The sequence below is a fragment of the Rhinoderma darwinii genome, chromosome 3, assembly GCF_050947455.1.
Source record: "Rhinoderma darwinii isolate aRhiDar2 chromosome 3, aRhiDar2.hap1, whole genome shotgun sequence".
NCBI lineage: Eukaryota > Metazoa > Chordata > Amphibia > Anura > Rhinodermatidae > Rhinoderma > Rhinoderma darwinii.
In genome coordinates, this window is record NC_134689.1 from 170630895 (window position 1) to 170655995 (window position 25101).

The window sequence follows — 25101 nt, forward strand, 5'->3', positions numbered from 1 at the left end:
TCTTTTAAAGGGCCAGCACGCTCCAAAATTCCACCCAGTTTCCCCTTTATAAAAAGGTTCCTCCTACATTGCTCAATGCCTAAGCGATTAGGTACTATACTCTAGCTTGCTAGTGGTATACTCCTCAGATTTGTATTTGATTATCTTTTACCGACCTTGCCTGAATTTGACTTCTTCTGCCTGATGCCTGCCCTGACCACTTGTCTGTTTACCATGACGATAGTATGGTAAACAGACAAGATCTCAGCTTTGACTTTGCTAAATGTGAGTGACATCTGTTGCCTGCACTGACCTACGCTAATACCGGATCCTGTATCTTGCCTGCCATTATTTTCCCTCGCTTGTCTACAATAAGCCGTTGCCAATGGAGACTACTCTGCGGGTAGCAACCTGGGATACTAGCGGCCAAGTCCTGATCTCCGTACGGAGGTTAAAGGGTGAACAACTTGCTATCGCTTGGACTCTGTCCTTTGGATTAGCCCCATGGAAAATCCATTGGCAACAAAGTGGCTCCACAACCTCCTCAGTAGGCCCGTGACAGTAGCTACTTCTATCGGCCCTGTAACAAGCATTATGATTGTTCTTTGCAATTCTTATACGTCTAGACTATCCGATAACCACCTTGTTTTACCTTTAACCTTTAACATTTACGTTATATAACGTTCATTATAAAGGTTGTGAGTTAAGTAATCTCGAAGTATTGTTATACATTGGTAAACTGAAAATGTAAGTCCAGACGTGTAGACATACACAGTTCAATGTATAATATGAGTAGGTAAGTATAGAGTCCTAAAAGATGCCCTAGCTAGGACCTATGAATCATTTATTACAAATATGTGGGATTGTTAAAAACCGTCATCAATATTTTAAGTAAATCTTTCAAGTTTAACACGGAGGGCTGCTATCATAGTAGTTGTTTTCACTGTGCTTTATCAACACAATCATGGTCAATGAGAATTTTATGGATCAAATACATCACCGGAATGTAAGATTATTGATTTAGTTGGCTTGTGAACAATGTAAATATAAAAATTAAAATGATCTGTTTCTTCTCTCCTCCAGATTCTTCAAGAAATTTAAAAGCATCAACCGTTTCATCAGAAAAACTTTTCCAGAAATTGAGGAATAAACATGAATTCACTGTGTTGGTGACTTTGAAGCAGACTCTTTTAAATTCAGGTGTTATTCTTTCTATTCATCAATCAGATCACAGGTAAATCTCTCATGTACAATTTTTCTATAGAAATAAAGGGTTATCTTCAAATTCCTCAGCAGAATACAAGCATATTTTTTTTGTGTTTGTGAGATTGCATTTGCCAGACAGATATAGCAGATGTAAATTGGTCAGTGTAGGCAAACTGATTTTGTTATCTGGCAGATATCCTTATAAAATCCCACTCTAGCAGATTTACTTTGCAACTGGAGAGCAATGTCACCTTATAAGTATCTAAGAGCCTCCCTGCATTAATAACCCCCCCCCATGTGTTATCACTGTTTTCCATATGACTGCAGATCAATTGAATGAGCACCATGTAAGGTTGTTGCCAACATCTTCATTGGAAATAACTGATGATCAGCTGATCACCTAGCTGGCTAAGCAAGTTTGCCAGTTGAGTCAACCCGTTTAAAACATATGAAAGAAAAAGATTAATGACAAATTCAGCTATGCTACCTTTGTGAATATATCAATGTAAAAACCTATGTGATATATCAAAAATCATAAAAACATTTTAAACTTTTGTTCTCAAGAACATTCCATTTTTAGCAAATATCTTAATGGACTTGGCTCTTTTGTCCTCTGTAGAAATTGATGCCTTGGCATTTCTCACAGCATTGCTCACAGGACCTGGTGGTAAAATAAAATGTTGATTGATTGGATGTTTGGTGCACTCGGGAATGGCATTTTATTTTATGCAGATTCAGAATGCCGTAAAAAAAGGTTTATGCTCCTCGATGAGCGGAGGAAATTGGTTCTACAGGTGACTTTGCATCATTGTCTTTGTAAAATTGCACAGAATTCTTAACATCCATTTGTTGATGGTGATGTATTTGACATTATTTATTGGTCAGAAATAGTTGATCATGATGTTAACAAGCCAAATATGCCTCATCCTTCATAAAGATTGTAGGAATTTATCATATGAACACTTGTTCTCCATTTGAACAGACAGAACATCAGTAGGTTATACATTTTTAATTTATGACTGAAATACTTACACAGACTTATATACTATAGTAGGTGTTTGTGTCTATTCATTGAACAAATTTGGGAGATCATAGAATCATACGTCATTCAACTCTTTTTGGTATCATAATTTGTCGTAGCTCTCTAAATTAAGATAATTCAGTAACTGCAGCCCCATGCAAATCCACAGAGAACACTTTGTGCCATATGGTGAAGTCAACTAATGATAAGTAGTAAGATTTCTAGAGAAAAATGTTGGATAGTGTAATAGCCCATGAGAAGTACAGATGTAGCAAACTTTAACTTGACTTTTCCAATGGATTTTCAATGGCTTTTATTGTGTGATATCACGCTGCAGCAAGTTATCAGAGTCAAGATAAACTTAGTTACATCTGTATCCAATTTGACAGGGCTATCTCATTCGTATACATTGACCGACATGCATAAAAAGTTTCAATGTTGCCTAATTGCAACCAATCAGATTCCATGTTTCTTCTTTTCAGATTGGGTTAAGAACTAAAGAAGTTATCGGATTGGTTGCCATGGGCAACACTTACTCTTTTTTGTTAAAATAGTTTTTATGCACTAGACCCATTGGGCAGAGGCGTAGCTAGGCTCTCCAGCACCCGGGGCAAAGATTAAGTTTGGCGCCCCCCCCAACCTCTTTCCCGACATCTCCTTCCCCCTCGCCGTGTTTGTTTTCTCTACCAATCAATGACGTGTCATTTCTTTTCCACATTTCTTTTTATGTAACTCGAGCATAAAAACATTTGTACATTTTACAAGCAATATAGTTCTATACACAACACCAGAACAAAGCTCAGCACATAAATACAACACCAGAACCAAGCTCAGTACATAAATACAGCACCAGCACAAATACAGCTCAATTTAGTGCAACTCCTGCTGTACAGGTGTGGACGGTGTAAAACGACAGCTCGCAGCATGGCCCGAAAAATGATAAGGATATGCTGGGAGTTGCTGTTTCACAAAAAATGAATCATATCATAATCATACCACCCATCATCTCGCTGCAGATCATACAGTGACTACAGTGCTGATTAGAGGCAGAATAAACATTTACATTAAGTGACTCACCGGTGACGTCTCAGATTCTAGTTCTTTTTCTCTATCCGGTCCAGACCACTATGATGACTTCTCCCGGTCACAGCGCATTTCTGCAGTTTGCCGCTCAGATGTCTTCAGCTTCTCACTTTTCCAACATTTCTACACCTATAAATAAAGATAAAGTTACCATTATACCACACACTATGCCCCTAAATATAATAGCGCCATACACTGCACCTCTAATTATAATAGCACCATACACCGTTTCCTACACACACACACACACACACACACACTGTGCCCCCTGTAGATAATGCGCCCATAGAGCCCTCTATAGATAGTGCCCCCATAGAGCCCACCCTTGTATATAGTGTCCCACAAATAGCTCCCCCTATAGATAGCCCACCCCTGTATATAGCCCCCTGTAGATATAGCCCAGCCCTGTATATAGTGCTCCACGTATAGCCCAACCCTGTATATAGCCCCCTGTAGATATAGCCCACCCCTGTATATAGTACTCCACAGATAGCCCACCCCTGTATATAACCCCCCTGTAGATATAGCCAACCCCTGTATATAGTGCTCCACATATAGTCCACCCCTGTATATAGTGCTCCACATATAGTCTACCCCTGTATATAGCCCCCCTGTAGATATAGCCCACCCCTGCATATAGTGCTCCATAGATCAACCACCCCTGTATATAGCCCCCCTGTAGATATAGCCCAGCCCTGTATATAGTCCCCCTGTAGATATAGCCCACCCCTGTATATAGTATCCCACAAATAGCTCCCCCTATAGTGCTCCTCAGAAAGCCCATCCCTATATATAGCCCCCTGTAGATATAGCCCACCCCTGTATATAGTGCTCCACATATAGTCCATCCCTGTATATAGCCCCCCTGTAGATATAGCCCACCCCTGTATGTAGTGCTCCATAGATCGCCCACCCCTGTATATAGCCCCCTGTAGATATAGCCCACCCCTGTATATAGTCCCCCTGTAGATATAGCCCACCCCTGTATATAGTACCCCACAAATAGCTCCCCCTATAGTGCTCCACAGAAAGCCCACCCATGTATATAGCCCCCTGTAAATATAGCCCACCCCTGTATATAGTGCTCCACATATAGTCCACCCCTGTATATAGTGCTCCACAGATAGCCGACCCTTGTATATAGCCCCCTGTAGATATAGCCCACCCCTGTATATAGTGCTCCATAGATCGCCCACCCCTGTATATAGCCCCCCTGTAGATATAGCCCACCCCTGTATATGGTGCTCCATAGATAGCCCACCCCAGTATATAGCCCCCCTGTAGATAGACAACCCCCCGTAGATAAAGCCCCCCCATGTAGATAAAGCCCCCCCGTGTAGATAAAGCCCCCCCCCGTAGATAAAGTCCACCTTATAGATAAAGCCCCCACCCCGTGTAGATAAAGTCCCCATTGTAGATAAAGCCCCCCCTGTAGATACAGCCACACACTTTTTTATTACAATAAAAAAAACAAACGATTCAAACTGACCTTAATCCCGTTCCCATGCCGGCCGGCAGCAATGGAGACCTGCTTTCTTCTGCGCAGGTCTCCTGGGGGTTGAACGAAGCGTCTATGAAAGGCGCTGATTGGCTGGGCAGGATGATTTTGCCTGTCATTCTGCGCCTTTCATTGATGGACTTGTACAAAAGAGCTGAATGGACGGGCACGAAACGTACCCGGCCATTCATGCTTCTAATTGTACCTGTGTCCTATAGACACAGGTACAATTACAGTGCAAGAGGAGGTGGTGCTGGCGCCCCCCTCCAAGTTGCGCCCGGGGCACATGCCCCGCCTGCCCCCCCTAGCTACGCCCCTGCATTGGGGAAGATTTATCAAAATTGATACAAAGGAAAAGTGGACACATAGGCCATAGCAAGCAATGAAATTGCAACATTCAATTAAACAGAATTCTGCAAAATAAGAGTTGGATATGTTTCTATGGGCAGAAGCTCCACTTTTCCTTTGCATTGGTTTGGATAAATCGAACCTGATGTGTACAATTTATTAACTTTATAAATGTCATTACTAATAAGTTACATTTAGATTCAAACATTTGTGTAAAGTTCACGCTATCAGATTTCATTCTGCTATTATACTGTAGGGAATTTATTCATAATTTTTGCTCAGTTTAAACTTGTGACAGACTAATGTACTGAACACATCAATTATGGTGTATATTCTCCGTACAAGTGAACAGCTGAAATGTTGTAAGCCTTAGCCCAGGGGTCTGTAACCAGCGGCACTCCAGTTGTGAAATTACAACTCCTAACGTGCCCTGACAAGTGTCACAATCTGTTGGTATGTGGACCCACTAGGCTGCACCGCCATAGCAGGGTAGCAGCTGGCCAAACAAAAGTGTACCAAGTCAATATAAATTTCGAACACAAGGGTACCTGTAATAGTCCAGACAGTAGAAATGGCTTAGGCGCAGATGGGACCTTGGCGGCAGGTGATGCAAAACGTGGCAGATTACACCAGATGTGGTGTTAGTCAGCAGGCGTAGTAGACGGCGCAATAGGACTCCAACACTAGAGATGGCACAGGAACAATTACAGTACGGGATACAGGATACAGGTAGCAGGGCACAGGAACACAGGGAACAGGATACGACTAAGGGACCATTTGCAAGACTAACAGAAGAATACAAACAACGCTCAAGCAAGGAGTAAAATGGCAGAGCCCTTTTTATTGTCCAGGGTGATCATGGGCTAATTAGTGATGTTTTACATGTGCGCGCACTGGCTCTTTAAAGGTGGGCGTGAGTGCGCGCGCGCACCCTAAGGGACACAGCAGAGCATAGAGGAAGTGAGCGCTGACATCTCCTGGGGAGGAGATGCGGACCAGCGCTCACAAGTCCATGGCTGCGGCCGTCGAGGGGTAAGTAGTCCCGACGGTCCACAGCCATAGATGTTACATCAAGTGCATGCTAGAAGTTGTAGTTTTACAACTGCTGGAGTACTGCTGGTTGCAGAGACCTGCTTTAGTCACTTCTAGGTTTCAGCATTTTAGAATGTATTTATTTATATATCAGCAACATATTAATTCTACTGTGATGTACAACTATTGTCATTATTCACATCAGACACACACACACACACACACACGCTAGTACCAATCAACCAACCAGTATCTGTAAGTTTTTGGACTGTGGGAGGAAACCAAGGTACCTGGAGAAAACCCATGCAAACACGGAGAGAGCATACAAACTCCATTCAGATGTTGCCCTTGGTTGTATTTGAATTTTAGGACCTTAATGCTAACCACTGAGCCTCTGTGCTGCCTGGTGTGTTATCCTTCCATGTTAAAATGCCAAAATCTAGAGGTGTACTTACATATAAGCCAGGGCCGATTCTTGCTTTTCTGCTGACTGAGGTGAAAATTTAAATGGCGCCCCCCAGATCTTGATTGATATCCCCCTGACTGTTCTACATCACTAGCAGCCTACTCAAACTATTGCGGATGTGCCACTGCCTTGTACTCCCCTGCAGCAATGAAGCCGGGCAGAGTACACCTCACGGCACGGTGTGTGCCAAAGTAGTACAAGGCAATAGCGCATCTGAGAAAGTTGGAGGAGACTGGTAGTGATGTTAAACAGCCAGGGAGATGTCAATCAAGCATGGAAAGATGGGTTTGGAGGCAGGACTATGTGAATCTGCGGGATAGCTGCACCGCCCCATGACCCTTTAATGAGTAAATAGAATATCGTGTGCACTGTTTTAAAAGTTGATTTTCTAGATTTTGCTGCATCTGAAAGAAACATAGAGAGGAATATTTGGAAATATTGTCAGGTCATGTATTTCTGCATGGTGGCAGTTCAAGATGTTAAAACTACCTGACAGGTTCCCATAAAATATACAATGAATTGAAAAGAATTCCATCTGCCCTGCAATTTTTTTTATTATAAATATATCCTATATAATTACAGCTCCAGAACCAAGCTCAGTACATATATACAGCACCAGCACCAAGCTCTCTACATATATACAGCACTAGAACCAAGCTCAGTACATACATACAGCGCCAGCACCAAGCTCTCTACATATATACAGCACTAGAACAAAGCTCTGTACATATATACAGTACCAGAACAGAGCTCAGTACATAAATAAAACACCGGAACCAAGCTCAGTACATAAATACAATACCAGAACCAAGCTCAGTACATAAATACACAGAACCAAGCTCAGTACATATATACAGCACCAGAACAAAGCTCAGTACATATATACAGCACCAGAACAAAGCTCTCTATATATATAAAGTAATAGAATCAAGCTCAGTACATGAATAGAGAACCAAGCTCAGTACATAAATAAAGCACCAGAACCAAGCTCCAAACATAAATACAGAACCAAGCTCAGTACATACATACATACATACATACATACATACATACATACATACATACATACATCACCAGAACCAAGCTTAGTACATAAATACAGAACCAAGCTCAGTACATAACTACACCAGCACAAATACAGTTCAAGTTAGTGCAATCTCTGCCGTATAGGTTTTTATGGCGTAAAACTACAGCTCCCAGCATGGCCCGAACAATGGCAAGGATATGCTGGGAGTTGCTGTTTCTCCCAAAAAAAATCATGCCACCCATCATCATGCTGCAGATAATACAGTGACTACAGTGCTGATTAGAGGCAGAATAAATATTTACATTAAGTGACTCACAGGCGACGTCTTCTCAGCTTCTATGTGTTCTTTTTCTCTTTTCTGCTTCATCCGGTACAGACCTCTTTGATGACTTCTCCCAGCCATAGCCCATTTCTGCAGTTTGCCGCTCAGATGTCTTCAGCTTCTCACTTTTCGAACATTTCTGCACCTGTAAACGAAGATAAAATTCTCCTGGTGCCACACACTATGCCCCTAAATATAATAGCACCATACAATGCACCTCTAATTATGATAGCACCATACACTGTGTCCCTGATTATAATAGCACCATACACTGCGTGTCACACACACACACACACACACACACACACACACACACACACACACACACACACAGTGCTCCCTGTATATAGTGCCCCCCATAGAGCCCCTTGTAGATAATGGCCTTCATAGATCCCCCTGCAGATATTGCCCCACATATAGCCTCCCCCTGTAGATAGTGCCCCACATGTAGCCTCCTCCTGTAGATAGTGCCCCACATGTAGCCCCCTGTAGATTGTACCACATGTATAGAGCCCCCATGTAGATAGAGCCCCAGTGTAGAGAATGGCAATCATACTTTTAAGAAAAAAACAAACTTTGCATACTCTCCTAATCCCGTTCCTGCGTCATCCTGTGACAATGCAGGCCTGCTCTCTGCTGAGCAGGTCTGCTGGGGCTGAACAACGCAAGCGGCGCGATGACGTTAAAAGGCACCGAATGACAGGGTAAGTCATTCTGCCCTGCCAATCAGCACCTTTCAAAGACACAAGTGGTGCGATGACGTCATCGCACCGCTTGTGTCATTGAAAGGCGCTGAATGGCCAGACACATAACGTCCCCTGACATTCAGTGCTTATGCATTTAATTGTATCTGCGTCCTATAGACGCAGGTACAAATCCAGTGCAGGAGGGGGTGGCAGCGGCTTGTTTCAGTGGTGCTGCCACCCCCTCAGAGAGGCAGCAGGCCGCCGCCTGATGCGAGTTCTTCTCACCTCATGGATGGTGTGGCGCTGATATAAGGAATTAACTTGCATTACTATACAATATAAAAAAAATAGGACTGTAGACTGTATAATACTCAAACATTAAAATATATTTATTTGCCTTGATTTTTTCTGCTTTGAAATGCTTAGTGTGACAGTGACTTTATTTGAGTACACATGGTATGTGTATGTGCAAATCTGCACAGAAATGTGTAGAACGATGTCTTTCCATCTGGTTAAACTATCTAGAAGATGAATGTATCCCAACATTATGAGAATCAACCCACTATGTGGAGTCTAAATCTGACATACGTACTGTATCTACTTAAGCTTCTCAGCTATGCTTACTCTAACAGGAATTCTCTCTTCTGCTCATGATTCATCTATACAGATACCTCCACATTCTGAATAGATCATCGACTATCTTTTTCCCACTCCTTATTTTATAAGTTAGCTACTTATACAGGTATCCCCCATATATGAAAATTTTGTATTTTGTCTGGACATGTATGTTTAGTGATGGACACAGCTGGTAATTAAAAAAATTAGGTACAACTCCCTGTCCCTCACAACATACACATTTGAGATTTTTCTCACTGCCCTTTTTGAGCGCCCCCACAGTGCCCTCATAATAAAGTGATCCCATTAATTTCAGTGTCATCCCATAAAAGACCACCAAGTCTCAATTGTCCCAGCCACAGTGCCTCAGGTACTTCCATCCAAGTAGTAGTAAAATACAATCTCCCAGCACTGCTGTTTTTTGTGGCTACCCTTCCTGGGGGGTTATTAATAATCATATCCAGGTATAGTTACGGTAATTTTTATTTAATTGAATTAAACAGCATACATATAGGCCCACTGTACTGTTACTAGTGATCAGGCCAGGTAATAAATTTATATTAAATACTTATGTATGTACTAATGTTGAGTAATTTTTAATAGGATCACTGGATTGGATGGCATGACACAAATTTGAGTAGAATACATTTTATGGGATATGGTAGACTCTTTTTACTTACTATTTACTTTCTCTTTTTGTTTTTTAATTAATTAATTTATGATCAACTTGAATTCTTAACTATAAAATTAATAATTATGTGTGATCTTAAAAAATTTATTTATGTCAGTAGCTTTTAATCATTTTTACCTGCAATTTATTCTTGGTTAAATGCTTCAGTCACGTGACATCAATATAAATGTCACGTGGTAGGACCACAGCAGAGAAATGGGGTACTATTGGTAATACAAATATATTTAAAGGTATTTTTATTTTAAGAGTTCTTTTAAATCTCTGAAAAATCTTTTAAGTATATTGGCAAAACGATCATAATCATTTGAAAGGACCTGTCACCTCTCCTGACAGATCTATTTTAGTAAATACTTGTATTCCCCATGAAATAACAAGTCTGGAACATATACTAGTCCTTCTCAATGAATTAGAATATCATCAAAAAGTTTATTTCAGTAATTCAATACAAACAGTGAAACATATATTATATAGATTTACTACACACAGAGTAATCTAGTTCCAAAGACATTTTATTTTAATGTTGATCATTATGGCAAACAGTTAATGAAAACCAAAAATGTAGTCTCAGAAAATTAGAATATTGGGTAAAAGTTAAAGATTGTAGACTCAGGACATGGCCAGACGTGGCGGAATTGCTCTGGAATTCCGCTGCGGACACTCCACAGTGGAAATCCGCAGCGGACCCGTTTCTCCATTGCCTTCCACAGCTTTTTAGTAGGGTTCGTTTGCACGTTGCGGACAATTCCGCTGCGGAGCATAGGCTGCGGTGCGGAATTTGGTGTCTGCAGCATACAATGATTGTTGTGGATGTGTGGCGGACTGGTTGCGGACTCATTGCGGAATTTCTCCATTGACTTCAATGGAGATTCAAAATTCCACAATGAAGTCCGGAGATGTAATGTAGATGTTATGTGTGCTGCGGAGCGTATTGGTTTTTTAACATGACATTTCTTCATTCTGGCTGGACCTATGTGTATTTGTAGGTCTACAGCCAGACTGAGGAAGTCAATGGGGCTCCCGTAATTACGGGTGACTACGTGTGTGCACCCATAATTACGGGTGACTAAGTGTGTGCACCCATAATTACGGGTGACTACGTGTGTGCACCCATAATTACGGGTGACTACGTGTGTGCACCCGTAATTACGGGAGCGTTGCTAGGCGACGTCAGTAAATAGTCACTGTCCAGGGTGCTGAAAGAGTTAAGCGATCGGCAGTAACTGTTTCTGCAACCTGGACAGTGACTACCGATCACAATATACAGCAACCTGTAAAAAAAATAGAAGTTCATACTTACCGAGAACTCCCTGCTTCTTCCTCCAGTCCGGTTTCCTAGGATGACGTTTCAGTCTAAGTGACGGCTGCAGCCAATCACAGGCTGCAGCGGTCACATGGACTGCCGCGTCATCCAGGGCTGAATGTCGAAAGAGGGACGCGTCACCAAGACAACGGCCGGTAAGTATGAAATTCTTTTACTTTCACTAGTACTGCACTGATAGAGAGAAGGGAAGTACTTTCACCTCAATACGCAGCGGCTAGTCCGCATCAATTTAATGCCCATTTTGGGCAGATCCGCAACAGAATCTGCAACGCAGATTCTGTGCGGCATTGATGCGGACAGTTGCGGAAGAATCTGCCACGTCTGGGCATGCCCTCATGGTGTCACACTCTAATCAGCTAATGAACACAAGACACCTGCAAAGTTTTCCTAAGCCTTTAAATGGTCCAAGAGTCTGACTCCGTAGGCTGCACAATCACGGGGAAGGCTGCTGACTTGACAGTTGTCCAGAAGACAGTCATTGACACCCTCTACAAGGAGGGTAAGCCACAAGAGGACATTGCTAAAGAAGCTGGCTGTTCACAGAGTGCTGTATCCAAGCATATTAATGGAAAGTTGAGAGGAAGGAAAAAGTGTGGTAGAAAAAGGTGCACAAGCAACAGGGATAACCACGACCTTGAAAGGATTGTCAAGAAGAAGTAGCCATTCAAGAATAAGCGGGAAATTCACACAGAGTGGACTGCGGCTGGAGTCAGCACTTCAAGAGCCAAAACACACAGACGTATGCATTACATCTGTCGCATTCCTTGAGACAACGTCAGAAGCGTCTCATCTGGGCTAAGGAGAAAAAGGACTGATCTGTTGCTCAGTGGTCCAAAGTCCTATTTTCAGATAAAAGTTAATTTTTCATTTCATTTGGAAATCAAGGTCCCAGAGTCTGGAGGAAGAGTGGAGAGGCACTCAATCCATGTTGCTTGCTTCTACCAGGAAATATTTAGAGCACTTCATGCTTCCATCTGCTGACAAGCTTTATGGAGATGCTGATTTCATTTTCCAGCAGAACTTGGCACCTGCCCACACTGCGAAAAGTACCAATACCTGGTTTAATAACCACAGTATCACTGTGCTTAATTGGACAGCAAATTTGCCTGACCTAAACCCCATTGAGAATCTAGGGGTATTGTCAAGAGGAAGAGAGACACCAGACCCAACAATGCAGATGAGCTGAAGGCCGCTATCAAAGCAACCTGAGCTTCCATAACAGCTCAGCAGTGATACAGGCTGATCGCCTCCATGCCGCGCCGCATTGATGCAGTAATTCATGCAAAAGGAGGCCCGACCAAGTATTGAGTGCATATACTGTACATACTTGTAACGTCCGCGGTCGCTGACCACGAACTCCTCTCATCCTGCCGATGCCTTTCTCTCCAGAGATGCCAGCACATGCGGCCGTCCTGTCCCGCAGTAACCACTAGGGTGCGCGCACGAGCTCAGTCCAGCCATAAAGAGCCAGAGCGCACATATTGAGCCTATTTTTTCCCAGATCACCCTGGACTTTAAGAAATGCCCTGCCCCTTCCTTCATTGCCTGAGCGTTGTTTGTACCTGCCCTTTGTTAGTCTTTGCACATGGTCCCTTGAGTGTTTTCCAGTTCACAGTGTTCCCGTTCCTGCTACCTGTATCCTGTGCTACCGTGTTCCTGTGCTGTATAGAGTTGGAGTCATGTTGTGTCGCCTACTACACCCACTGTGTTTCCCCGCACCTGTTGTCTGCCTGCTGCCTGAGTTCCATCCCAGCCTAAACCATCGCTACTGTTTGAATTGCCACAGATACCTTTATCCGAACCATAGACATTGACATTGTACCCTGTTTGGCCAGCTGCTATCCCGCATACCCACAGTTTGCGACAGTACGCTCAGGCCATGGACCCCGCTGGTCAATCCAAGACCATGACAACGTCACAGGTGTTGTGGGCGGATATGCTAGACCTTCAGTCTCGACAGGATCAACACCTCCAGGGGTTGAACATTATTTTACATTGGCTGGATATGCAAGCGACCGTTCCTCCAATTACAACTCCTGGCTGTACGGATCCTCCGACTACACCTCCTGGCAGTGCTGATCCCCGGTTCGCTGCCACTACCACGCATCGGGTCTCTACCTATCTGGAATCTGGATCCGCAGCTAACTTTATTCAAAGAGACCTGGTGGATCCTCTTCAGTTGACTACAACCCCCCTGGAGAGGCCTTTGATCGTTGCCTTGGTGAATGGACTGCCTCTGCTAGACTCGATTGTAGCTGTGGCCAAACCACTGAAGCTCCAAGTGGGAGCCCTTCATTCTGAGCTCATCTCGTTTTTGTCCGTCAACCCTCTACTGGGCCTGCCCTGGCTCCGACTACATGCTCCAGTTCTGGACTGGAATTCTGGAGAGGTTCTCCAGTGGGGTTCCAAGTGCCTCAACTGCTGCTTTGGGCAGATACATCCGGCCCAGTCTCCCCAGTCTCAGCCATTGGCAGGATTACCTTCTCACTACTGACAGTTTGCGGAGGTCTTTAGAAAGAGGGAGACTGAGACATTGCCTCAACACAGGGCGTATAACTTCCCTATTGATCTGGTTCCTAACGCATCCTCTCCCCGTGGAAGGGTATACCCTCTCTCCTTGCCAGGGACTCAGTCTATGTCTGCTATATCAAGGAGAATTTGGAGAAGGGTTTCATACGGAAATCCTCCTCCCCGGCCGGGGCCGGGTTCTTCTTCGTCAAAAAGAGGAACAGATCTATTCGACCCTGCATCGACTACCGGGGTCTCAACCAGATCACGGTAAAAAATAGATATCCGTTGCCATTGATTGCAGAACTGTTTGATCGCATACGAGGAGCAACATTTTTTTCTAAGCTAGACCTGCATGAATACATGGTAATGCCCTTCGGTCTGTGTAACACTCCCGTGGTCTTCCAAGAGTTCGTCAATGACATCTTTCGATATCTCCTCTATGTCTGTGTTGTGGTCTGTCTCGATGACATTATACAGTGGGCAGCTATGGGGGGCATTATACTGTGGGGGCGGCTATGTGGGGGAATTATACTGTGGGGCAGCTATGGGAGGCATTATACTGTGTTGGCAGCTATGGGTGGCATTATACTGTGTGGGCAGCTATGGGTGGCATTATACTGTGGGGGCAGCTATGGGGCATTATTCTCTGGGGGCAGCAATGCGTGGCGTTATGCTCTTGGGACAGCTACGGGTGGCATTACACTCTGGGGGAAGCTAAAAGTGGCATTATACCGTGGGGGCAGCTATGGGTGGCATTATACTGTGGGGAAGCTATGAGGGGTATTATACTGTGGGGGCAGCTATCGGGTATTGTACTGTGTGGGCAGCTATGAAGAGCATTAAACTGTGTGGGGCAGCTATGGGGGGCATTATATTGTGTGGGGCAGCTATGGGGGGCATTATACTGTGTGTGGGGCAGCTGTGGGGGTATTATACTGTGGGGGCAGCTATGGGGAGCATTAAACTGTGTGGGGGCAGCTATGGGGGGCATTATATTGTGTGGGGCAGCTATGGGGGGCATTATACTGTGTGTGGGGCGGCTGTGGGGGTATTATACTGTGGGGGCAGCTATGGGGAGCATTATACTGTGTGGGGGCAGCTATGGGGGGGGCATTATACTGTGTGGGGGCAGCTATGGGAGCTGTTGGCCAAGACGGCTGAGCATAAGTGCACGCAGAGGTCGGGTGGTGTTGGGGACGAGTAGGGGGCCCCAAGCCAAATTCTGGCACCAGGGCCCATAAGACTTTAGCTATGCCCCTGGTAGGGACACACCTCTCTGACAAGGGGAATTGTAACACCCAGTTGTCAATTAATTCATACATTTCTAGGAGGAATAACATGGGAACAGCATAGCACAGAGATCTAAGTATACTAGTCCTTCTCAATTAATTAGAATGTCATCAAAATGTTAATTAATTTCAGTAATTCAATTCAAAAAATGAAACTCATTTATTATATAGGTTCATTACACACAGAGTGATCTATTTCCAGCATTTTTTTTGTTTTAATGTTGATGATCATGGCTAACAGTTAATGAAAACCCAAAATTTAGTCTCTCATAATATTAGAATATTAAGTAAGTCCAATTTCAAAAATGATTTTTAATACCGAAATGTCGGCCTACTGAAAAGTATTGTCGCGATCTGTGGGTATGTGGACCCACTGGTCCGTACAGCCGTAGCAGGATAGCAGCTGGCCAAACAGGGTGCAAATTCAATGTCTATAGTTCGGATAAGATACCTGTGGCAATTCAGACAGTAGCGATGGTTTAGGCTCGAATGGAACTCAGACAGCAGGCAGACAACAGGTGCGGTGAAACACAGCAGGTGTAGTAGGCGACACAATACGACTCCAACTCTGTAACGCACAGGAACACGATAGCACGGGATACAGGATACAGAGAAAAAATACAAGAGATTACTGTGTAGAGGTATACGTTTAAATTACTAAGATGTAATTATTCTGCCTGTATAAACGTTTAAAATAATTGTTTATTAACAAAATTATTAAAATTGGTAGGGCACGGAGTGCCAAAAGATCCAGGTACAGGCGTTGGCAACCAGATCAAGAGCGCAGACTGAGATGTATGTGACAAAAAGATAGATAATCAGCAAGCACCCATTCATGGATGCCTGATTATATCACAGGTGAAATGATCACATAAAAACTGACTCAGAGTGCTTGGCAAATATTGATGAGATCTGATTGCCACAGATTAGTTAACAGGCACACTCCCAACGCGTTTCTGCACCTTGTAGGGGAGCGTCCTCAGGGGTACGAGTTGCCTGAATTAATTAACGTACAGTTGCCTGTCAGCTGATATTCAGCTGTTCGTTTTAGTGTAACGGCGCATATGAGACATCTGATAGTGGTCTGACGCGCGGCGTGGAAACTCGGAAGTTTTATTCACCCAAGCCCCACCCATAGGGGCGTTGCGTAGTATCGGGCCGTCCAATGAAGGAATAAGGCGTGTGAGAACACACGCCCCTACAGGGGGCGGTTCCATAGTAACCACGCAGCCTATGAAAGAGATGCATAAAGCATCAGTGGTAACAAGGGGGAGCTAAAGGTGGCCAGCACATACAGCGCCGATACCAACGCTGGAATAAGCGCTATGTGTGCAAAACAGGGAATCTAGTGAGCAAAACAAAGCACAAAGGCCCACAAAGTAGTGTATCAATAGTCAGGATCGGACAAACTATGGATCATCAGATCCAATGTAGGTAAACAGTACAGGAGAGAACGCTGAAAACGGTACAGGAACGAGTACATAAACAATCCCATTACATATCAATGAAAGATACATGCAGAAATACAGTAATAGGGCAAGGCAAATTATAAGAAAGGAAGGTAAGATATAGACTCATTGAGGCCCAGTGGCTTGATGGTTTGCATCCTGAAAATCCACTGGGCCTCCTTCTGTAGAACACGTCTGTCCCAATTACCTCCCCTGGCAGGAATACTGACATGTTCTATACCTTGGAACTTAATAGAAGAGGGGTCTCCCTTGTGGTGATCCCATACATGTCGAGAAATAGAGGTGTCAGCTTTATTCTGAATGTCACAAATATGGTCCCGAATCCTGCGTCTGAACTCCCTTATTGTCTTACCGACATACTGCATGCCACATTGACACGTAATCAGGTACACCACCCCCTTGGTGAGGCAGTTGATAAACGACCTATTGGAAAACGTGACTCCTGTCACAGTACTTTTGAATATTTTGCTTTTCCAAACAGAGCTACATGCTTTGCATCTACCACACTGGAATGACCCAGTGACATTAGTCGAAAGCCAAGTGGTGACAGCAGGTGTCTTCAGATGGCTGTGCACCAATCTGTCCTTAAGATTACGGCCCCTCCGGAAAGTGATCTGAGGACGGTCCCCAACTAAACCACCTACGTCCGGGTCTGCTTTAAGGATGTCCCAGTATGAGGTAAGAATATTTCTAACCTCAGCGTGCGCAACATCGTAGGTACCAATTATCCTCATAACGTTGTCCTTCTCTGGAGATACTTTAGGGTTCAGTAGGGACTCCCTATTTGATGTAATAGCATGTTGGTATGCCGATTTCAAGACACCACTGGGATACCCTTTGTGCTCAAATCTTTTTCTCAGACCATTGGCCGACATTTGAAAGTCTGACAGTGTGGTACAGTTCCGCCTCGCTCTAATATATTGACCCTTTGGGATGCCCATCTTCAGGGGTTTAGGGTGACAACTATCCCATCTGAGAAGGCTATTGGTGGCCGTGCTTTTCCTAAAGATTTGTGTCTGGATATGTCCCTGGTTAGTCTTCTCTATTTGGATGTCAAGGAATGTGATATGATTATCCTTGATTTCAGAGGTAAAGTAAAGACCCAGGTCATTGATGTTCAGAATAGAGACAAATTCTCCAAATTCTGCTGTTGTCCCAGACCACAGTATCAAAATGTCATCAATGAATCTTAACCATAACACAATGGAAGAGACATATTTCTCCATTCTGTCACAAAACACAAATTCTCTCTCCCACCAGCCCAGATAGAGATTGGCATAGGTAGGAGCACATGGGCTACCCATGGCAACTCCTCTGAGCTGGTGAAAGAACTTATGTTCAAAGATGAAGAAGTTGTGCTCCAACACAAAACGCAACAGGATGAGCACAAACTGATTATGCACACCAAACTGAGCCCCTCTCTCATTGAGGAAGTATTCAACAGCACCACATCCCAAAGAGTGGGGGATGGAGCTATAAAGGGCCTCTACATCAAGACTTGCCAAATGGACATTTGATTCAACTTTGATTCCTTCAAGCTTCCTGAGGACCTCCATTGTGTCACGCACATAGGACGGAAGTGCCGTCACGAAGGGCCTCAAAATCCTGTCCAAATAGATGCTAGCGTTCTGAGACACACTATCAATCCCAGAAATAATGGGTCTTCCTTTTAATGGACTAAGACCCTTGTGAATCTTGGGAAGACTGTAGAAAGTGGCTATCTGAGGACATTGTCCCACAATAAATGACAACTCTCGAGCATCAATGATCTTCGCTTGTTTAGCCTCCCCCACAATCTCTTTGAGTTCAGCCATGTATTTTGCAGTAGGATTGGCACTCAGGATGCTATAGCAGAGTCTGTCCTTCAGGATGTTATGACACATGGTGACATACTGCGCACGGTCCATCACAACAACATTACCCCCCTTGTCCGAGGGTTTAATTATGATCCCCGTGTCACTCTCCAGTGCCTTGAGTGCAAGTGTTTCATCCCGTGACAGATTAAAATGTGGATGTTGATCTGCCCCTAGTTTCTGCAGTTGATTTGTAACAACCGTGAGAAACACATCCAGCAGAGTGTTGTCATTGATTGGGGGATTGGTGGTTGAGGGAGCCCTCAGATCAGTGAAGGGGCCCTCACCCACTCCCCGTTGCCCCTCATCCAATAATTCCTGCAATACCCTGACATTTGCAAGATCTTCCTCCTGAATGCCAAGTTCAGCACATTGTCTTCTATCATGTGTACAAAAGAACTTCCTCCACTTCAATTTCCTAATAAATAAATTAAGGTCCTTCACCCAGGAAAAGAGATCAAAACGATTAGTGGGAATAAATGATAGACCCTTTTTCAGAACGACAGTCTCATAGTGCGATAAGGTTCTCCCAGACACATTGATAATTTGCATTTCCTCATCAACACAAGGAGCACCCAGCGTTAGTTGTCCCTGGGGTCCCTGTGTAGGTAGTCGAGGATGGGGTGGCTCTTGCCTAAAAAACCATCCCTAGTGGGGGCTCTTCCCCTAGTTCTCCCTCTTGGGGTACCCCGGGAAAATGCTTTACCCTGGGTCCTATTATTCCGAGCTGTCCTAAGAGGATATCTCTGAGTGTCCGTATCTGATAGATCTGGTTCAGAGGAGGATAACTCAGTCTCTACCTCCTGATGCCCCAGTTGTTTCAGGCCAAACTCAAAAACTCTGCCCTCCTTGAAATCAGTTGTGTCACGAACGTATTGGAAATGCTTGCGTTCCTTAATATGTGCGGTGAATTTTTCTACAGTTTGTTGAAGAGTAGTTTCTCTTCTTTCAAATTCAGCAGTGCCAGAGAACTTCTGGGCAAGCTCAATACCGTCCCTCAATTCCTTGGAGCTACGTGAGAGCAGATTTTTTTCCTCTTCTAATAGAATACCCATAAATCTGAGAGACGAATCAATCGATTCTTTCTCCCATCTCTTGAGTAAATCCACTGAACGCAGTCTAGCTGCAGGGGTAAGTGAAATTCTAAGCCCTCTTGGGACAATGCTGTTCTTGAGATATGTCTCAATGGTCTGGACCTCCCACCATGATCTGATGTGATCCTTGTATGACTTGGTGAGCTGTTTAAATGTACCATTGATACTTAAATTGTGTGATTGTGGCAGTATTTCACTCTCAGAAAACACCTCTCTCGCATCACACATCCATCTTTCCACATTGATATCAGTTGTGAGAAAGCCTGCCATCCCCCTTAGAGAATGAGATTTAGAGAAAAAATACAAGAGATTACTGTGTAGAGGTATACGTTTAAATTACTAAGATGTAATTATTCTGCCTGTATAAACGTTTAAAATAATTGTTTATTAACAAAATTATTAAAATTGGTAGGGCACGGAAAAAGATTTGAGCACAAAGGGTATCCCAGTGGTGTCTTGAAATCGGCATACCAACATGCTATTACATCAAATAGGGAGTCCCTACTGAACCCTAAAGTATCTCCAGAGAAGGACAACGTTATGAGGATAATTGGTACCTACGATGTTGCGCACGCTGAGGTTAGAAATATTCTTACCTCATACTGGGACATCCTTAAAGCAGACCCGGACGTAGGTGGTTTAGTTGGGGACCGTCCTCAGATCACTTTCCGGAGGGGCCGTAATCTTAAGGACAGATTGGTGCACAGCCATCTGAAGACACCTGCTGTCACCACTTGGCTTTCGACTAATGTCACTGGGTCATTCCAGTGTGGTAGATGCAAAGCATGTAGCTCTGTTTGGAAAAGCAAAATATTCAAAAGTACTGTGACAGGAGTCACGTTTTCCAATAGGTCGTTTATCAACTGCCTCACCAAGGGGGTGGTGTACCTGATTACGTGTCAATGTGGCATGCAGTATGTCGGTAAGACAATAAGGGAGTTCAGACGCAGGATTCGGGACCATATTTGTGACATTCAGAATAAAGCTGACACCTCTATTTCTCGACATGTATGGGATCACCACAAGGGAGACCCCTCTTCTATTAAGTTCCAAGGTATAGAACATGTCAGTATTCCTGCCAGGGGAGGTAATTGGGACAGACGTGTTCTACAGAAGGAGGCCCAGTGGATTTTCAGGATGCAAACCATCAAGCCACTGGGCCTCAATGAGTCTATATCTTACCTTCCTTTCTTATAATTTGCCTTGCCCTATTACTGTATTTCTGCATGTATCTTTCATTGATATGTAATGGGATTGTTTATGTACTCGTTCCTGTACCGTTTTCAGCGTTCTCTCCTGTACTGTTTACCTACATTGGATCTGATGATCCATAGTTTGTCCGATCCTGACTATTGATACACTACTTTGTGGGCCTTTGTGCTTTGTTTTGCTCACTAGATTCCCTGTTTTGCACACATAGCGCTTATTCCAGCGTTGGTATCGGCGCTGTATGTGCTGGCCACCTTTAGCTCCCCCTTGTTACCACTGATGCTTTATGCATCTCTTTCATAGGCTGCGTGGTTACTATGGAACCGCCCCCTGTAGGGGCGTGTGTTCTCACACGCCTTATTCCTTCATTGGACGGCCCGATACTACGCAACGCCCCTATGGGTGGGGCTTGGGTGAATAAAACTTCCGAGTTTCCACGGCGCGCGTCAGACCACTATCAGATGTCTCATATGCGCCGTTACACTAAAACGAACAGCTGAATATCAGCTGACAGGCAACTGTACGTTAATTAATTCAGGCAACTCGTACCCCTGAGGACGCTCCCCTACAAGGTGCAGAAACGCGTTGGGAGTGTGCCTGTTAACTAATCTGTGGCAATCAGATCTCATCAATATTTGCCAAGCACTCTGAGTCAGTTTTTATGTGATCATTTCACCTGTGATATAATCAGGCATCCATGAATGGGTGCTTGCTGATTATCTATCTTTTTGTCACATACATCTCAGTCTGCGCTCTTGATCTGGTTGCCAACGCCTGTACCTGGATCTTTTGGCACTCCGTGCCCTACCAATTTTAATAATTTTGTTAATAAACAATTATTTTAAACGTTTATACAGGCAGAATAATTACGATACAGGATACAGGTAGCAGGAACGGGAACACTGGGAACCAGAAAACACTCAAGGGACCATTTGCAAACACTAACATGGATAGATACAAACAACGCTCAGGCAATGAAGGAAGGGGCAGGGCCCTTATAGTCCAGGGTGATCTGGGAGCAATCAGCTCAATCTAAGACATGTGTGCGCCCTGGCTCTTTATGGCTGGACTGAGCTTGCGCGCGCACCCTAGTGGTCACTGCAGGACAGGACGGCGCATGTGCTGGAATCTCTTGAGAGAAAGGCGTCGGCAGGATGGGAGGAGTTCGTGGTCAGCGACCGCGGACATTACAGTATCCCCCCTCTTACGCCCCCTCATCTTGGGATCAGAACGAGAGAGTAACTTCCTAATGAGGGCAGGAGCATTGAGATTCTCTTCTGGCTCCCTGGACCTCTCCTCTGGACCAAACTTCCTCCAATCTACTAAATAAAAGGTTCTTCCGCTTAATTATTTGGTGTCCAGGATCTCCTTAACCTCAAATATCTCAGCAGAACCGCTGGTGGCAACTGCAGGGCTAAGAGTTTTAGAGTAGCGGTTCAGGACCACAAGTTTCAGAAGAGACACGTGAAAAGAGTTAAGGATGCCGAGCGTAGCGGGCAGCCGAAGCTTATGAGACCGTGTTGATACGCTGCAGGATCTCAAAGGGTCCGAGGAACCTGGGAGTGAATTTGCATGACGGCACCCTCAGCCGGATATTTCTTGAGGACAGCCAGACCTTGGTACCTGAAAGAAACTGAGGCGGCTCTCTTCTCCTTGTGTCCGCCTTTCGCTTCATGCGGTCGACCACCAGCAGAATAGAGGATCAGGTTTGCTACCAGATCTGCAGGAAGTGGTGTTCTCTTCGTGACTGGCTGGATCGCTCCTCAGGTGACGTCACTGTCACATGGTACACTGAGTGCTGAGTGTACCATGTGACCGTGACGTCTAAGGATCCTTCAGACCTTCACATCCATAGACTAGTGCCGGCAAGTAAAGAATTACATTTTTTACCTAGTTAGTTCTCTGTGGCAACGGGGGCCCTCTGGGCCCCCCATTCTTAGGGGACCGGTCGAACGCTGCAACCCCTGAATCTACGCCACTGGTCCCTACGCAGTCTCACTCTGTAAGCACTGACTGGACAGTGTCAATCCGTGTAGGGACACATCTCTAACTGGTTACACCCAGTTGTCAATTTATTCATAAATTTCTAGAAGGAATAACCGCAAAAGCGCACAATGTAGAGTTCTATGAAAAGATGCTCCAGAATTGTTATTTTATGGAGAATACAATTATTTACTAAAACAGACTTGTCAGCAGAGCTGACAGATCCTCTTTAAAGTGGTTTTCTGGTTTTATGTAGATAATGCCCAATGACTCTTTAAATGAAAAGTTCTACCAATTTCTAATATACTTTGTGTTTCGATTCTTGACCATTTTCCAAATATTTGTTTGCTGTCAATGAATGAGGACACTTGTTTAGGCCCCATTCACACGACCATAGAATTAGTTCGTAATTACGGCCCGTAAATACGGACCCATTCACTTTCATTGCCCACGGACACCGTCCCGTATATTTACGGGAAGGTGTCTCTGCCGAAGAAAAGCTCCACAAAAGATATGACATGTCCTATTTTTTTCGTTTTACAGACGGTGCTCCCATACTTTATATGGAAGCACGTCCCACAAATGTGGGCGGCTGTCCGCGGCCGTCAGTGGCCGGCCGTGCCAGCAATCACCGACCGACTCATTTTTTTTAAATACCTCTGTATTTTATTGAGCTATACCAATTAATTACTATTCTTATATAATTCCCTACTTTACTTTACTTCATTTCAAGGAAATACATTTATCACAGTTTGTCATTTTGCTTCTAAATAATAATCTTCCTACTTCATGTGTCTACTGTTTACGGTATACAGAAGATTAGGGCATGCAGTCAGAAAACTGTGCTGCTGTTATTGCTTGTTAGACTTATATTTATCCTGCTAAACATAATTGTATGTTATATTCCTTGAGGAAATTGAATATATTAAGTGCTATTGGAGCTTTAGCAACAGTTAGTTATGTTTATATTGTAGGTATATTAATCTAAAATGTAAAAATGGGATAGCTTCATTTATGGTAAACGTGTACACAAACCCTTCATAATGTATACATTTATAATCACATTTGTTTCTGCTGATACCAATTTATAGATTACAGGACGTTTTACTGAAACATGATTTATTCTATAAAGCTAGTGGCCACAGGATGGAAAATATGTGTATAAGGTTTATTATGTATTAGGTAAACATAAAGGATATTTGCAAAGATCCACTGCTTATTCATCCTTCTATATTTCTATATAGGTGTGGATGGTACTATTATATGTGCACTGATATGGATAGGTCCATGACATATTCTCTCTCTCCATGTCCCCCATGTGTGGGAGTGAGCTCTCCTGATGCTAGGGTGCCAGTACTCCGAGCCAATCAGATAGCCCCCCTCTTCTGTTTTCTCTCCCTGCTCACAGACGCAGAAAGAGGTACTGCAGCTGCATTTCCCTCCTCCCTGTCTTTTATTTACCAAATTATTCTAGACCGGGGGTCTCAAGCATGCTAGTATCGGCTCTGCTCCGAGACTCTGGAATTCCCTGACATTGCTGTCCACATATGAACAGCGATGTCTGGGGCTTCCCCAGAGCCGGAGTCCCGAGCAGAGCGCTGGTGTAGGCTCTGCTCCGGGACTCTGTGGAATTCCCTGACATCGCTGTCTACATATGAACAGCGATGTCTGGGGCTTCCCCAGAGCCGGAGTCCCGGGCAGAGCGCTAGTACAGGCTCTGCTCCGGGACTCTGTGGAATTCCCTGACATCGCTGCCCATATATGGACAGTGTGTCAGGGTCTTGCCCAGAGCGGAGCAGAGCGCTGGTGTCGGCTCTGCTCCTGGACTCTGTGGAATTCCCTGACATCGCTGTTCACATATGAACAGCGATGTGTGGGGCTTCCCCAGAGCCGGAGTCCCGAGCAGAGCGCTGGTGTCGGCTCTGCTCCGGGACTCTGTGGAATTCCCTGACATCGCTGCCCATATATGGACAGTGTGTTAGGGTCTTGCCCAGAGCGGAGCAGAGCGCTGGTGTCGGCTCTGCTCCTGGACTCTGTGGAATTCCCTGACATCGCTGTCCACATATGAACTGCGATGTCTGGGGCTTCCCCAGAGCCGGAGTCCCGAGCAGAGCGCTGGGTCGGCTCTGCTCCGGGACTCTGTGGAATTCCCTGACATCGCTGCCCATATATGGACAGTGTGTCAGGGTCTTGCCCAGAGCGGAGCAGAGCGCTGGTGTCGGCTCTGCTCCTGGACTCTGTGGAATTCCCTGACATCGCTGTCCTCATATGAACAGCGATGTCTGGGGCTTCCCCAGAGCCGGAGTCCCGAGCAGAGCGCTGGTGTCGGATCTGCTTCGGGACTCTGTGGAATTCCCTGACATCGCTGCCCATATATGGACAGTGTGTCAGGGTCTTG

At 44.5% G+C, this 25101-nt stretch overlaps 1 protein-coding gene across 3 annotated transcripts in view; it reads left to right on the forward strand.

Moving 5' to 3' along the window:
- NELL2 (neural EGFL like 2) overlaps positions 1-25101 on the forward strand; it is a 269144-nt gene that overhangs the window by 84146 nt on the left and 159897 nt on the right. For all 3 annotated transcript variants that reach the window (XM_075857036.1, XM_075857034.1, XM_075857035.1), the window contains exon 3: positions 1063-1213. In XM_075857036.1, coding sequence (XP_075713151.1) covers positions 1063-1213 — 151 coding nt within the window. The remainder of the gene's footprint in view (positions 1-1062; positions 1214-25101) is intronic.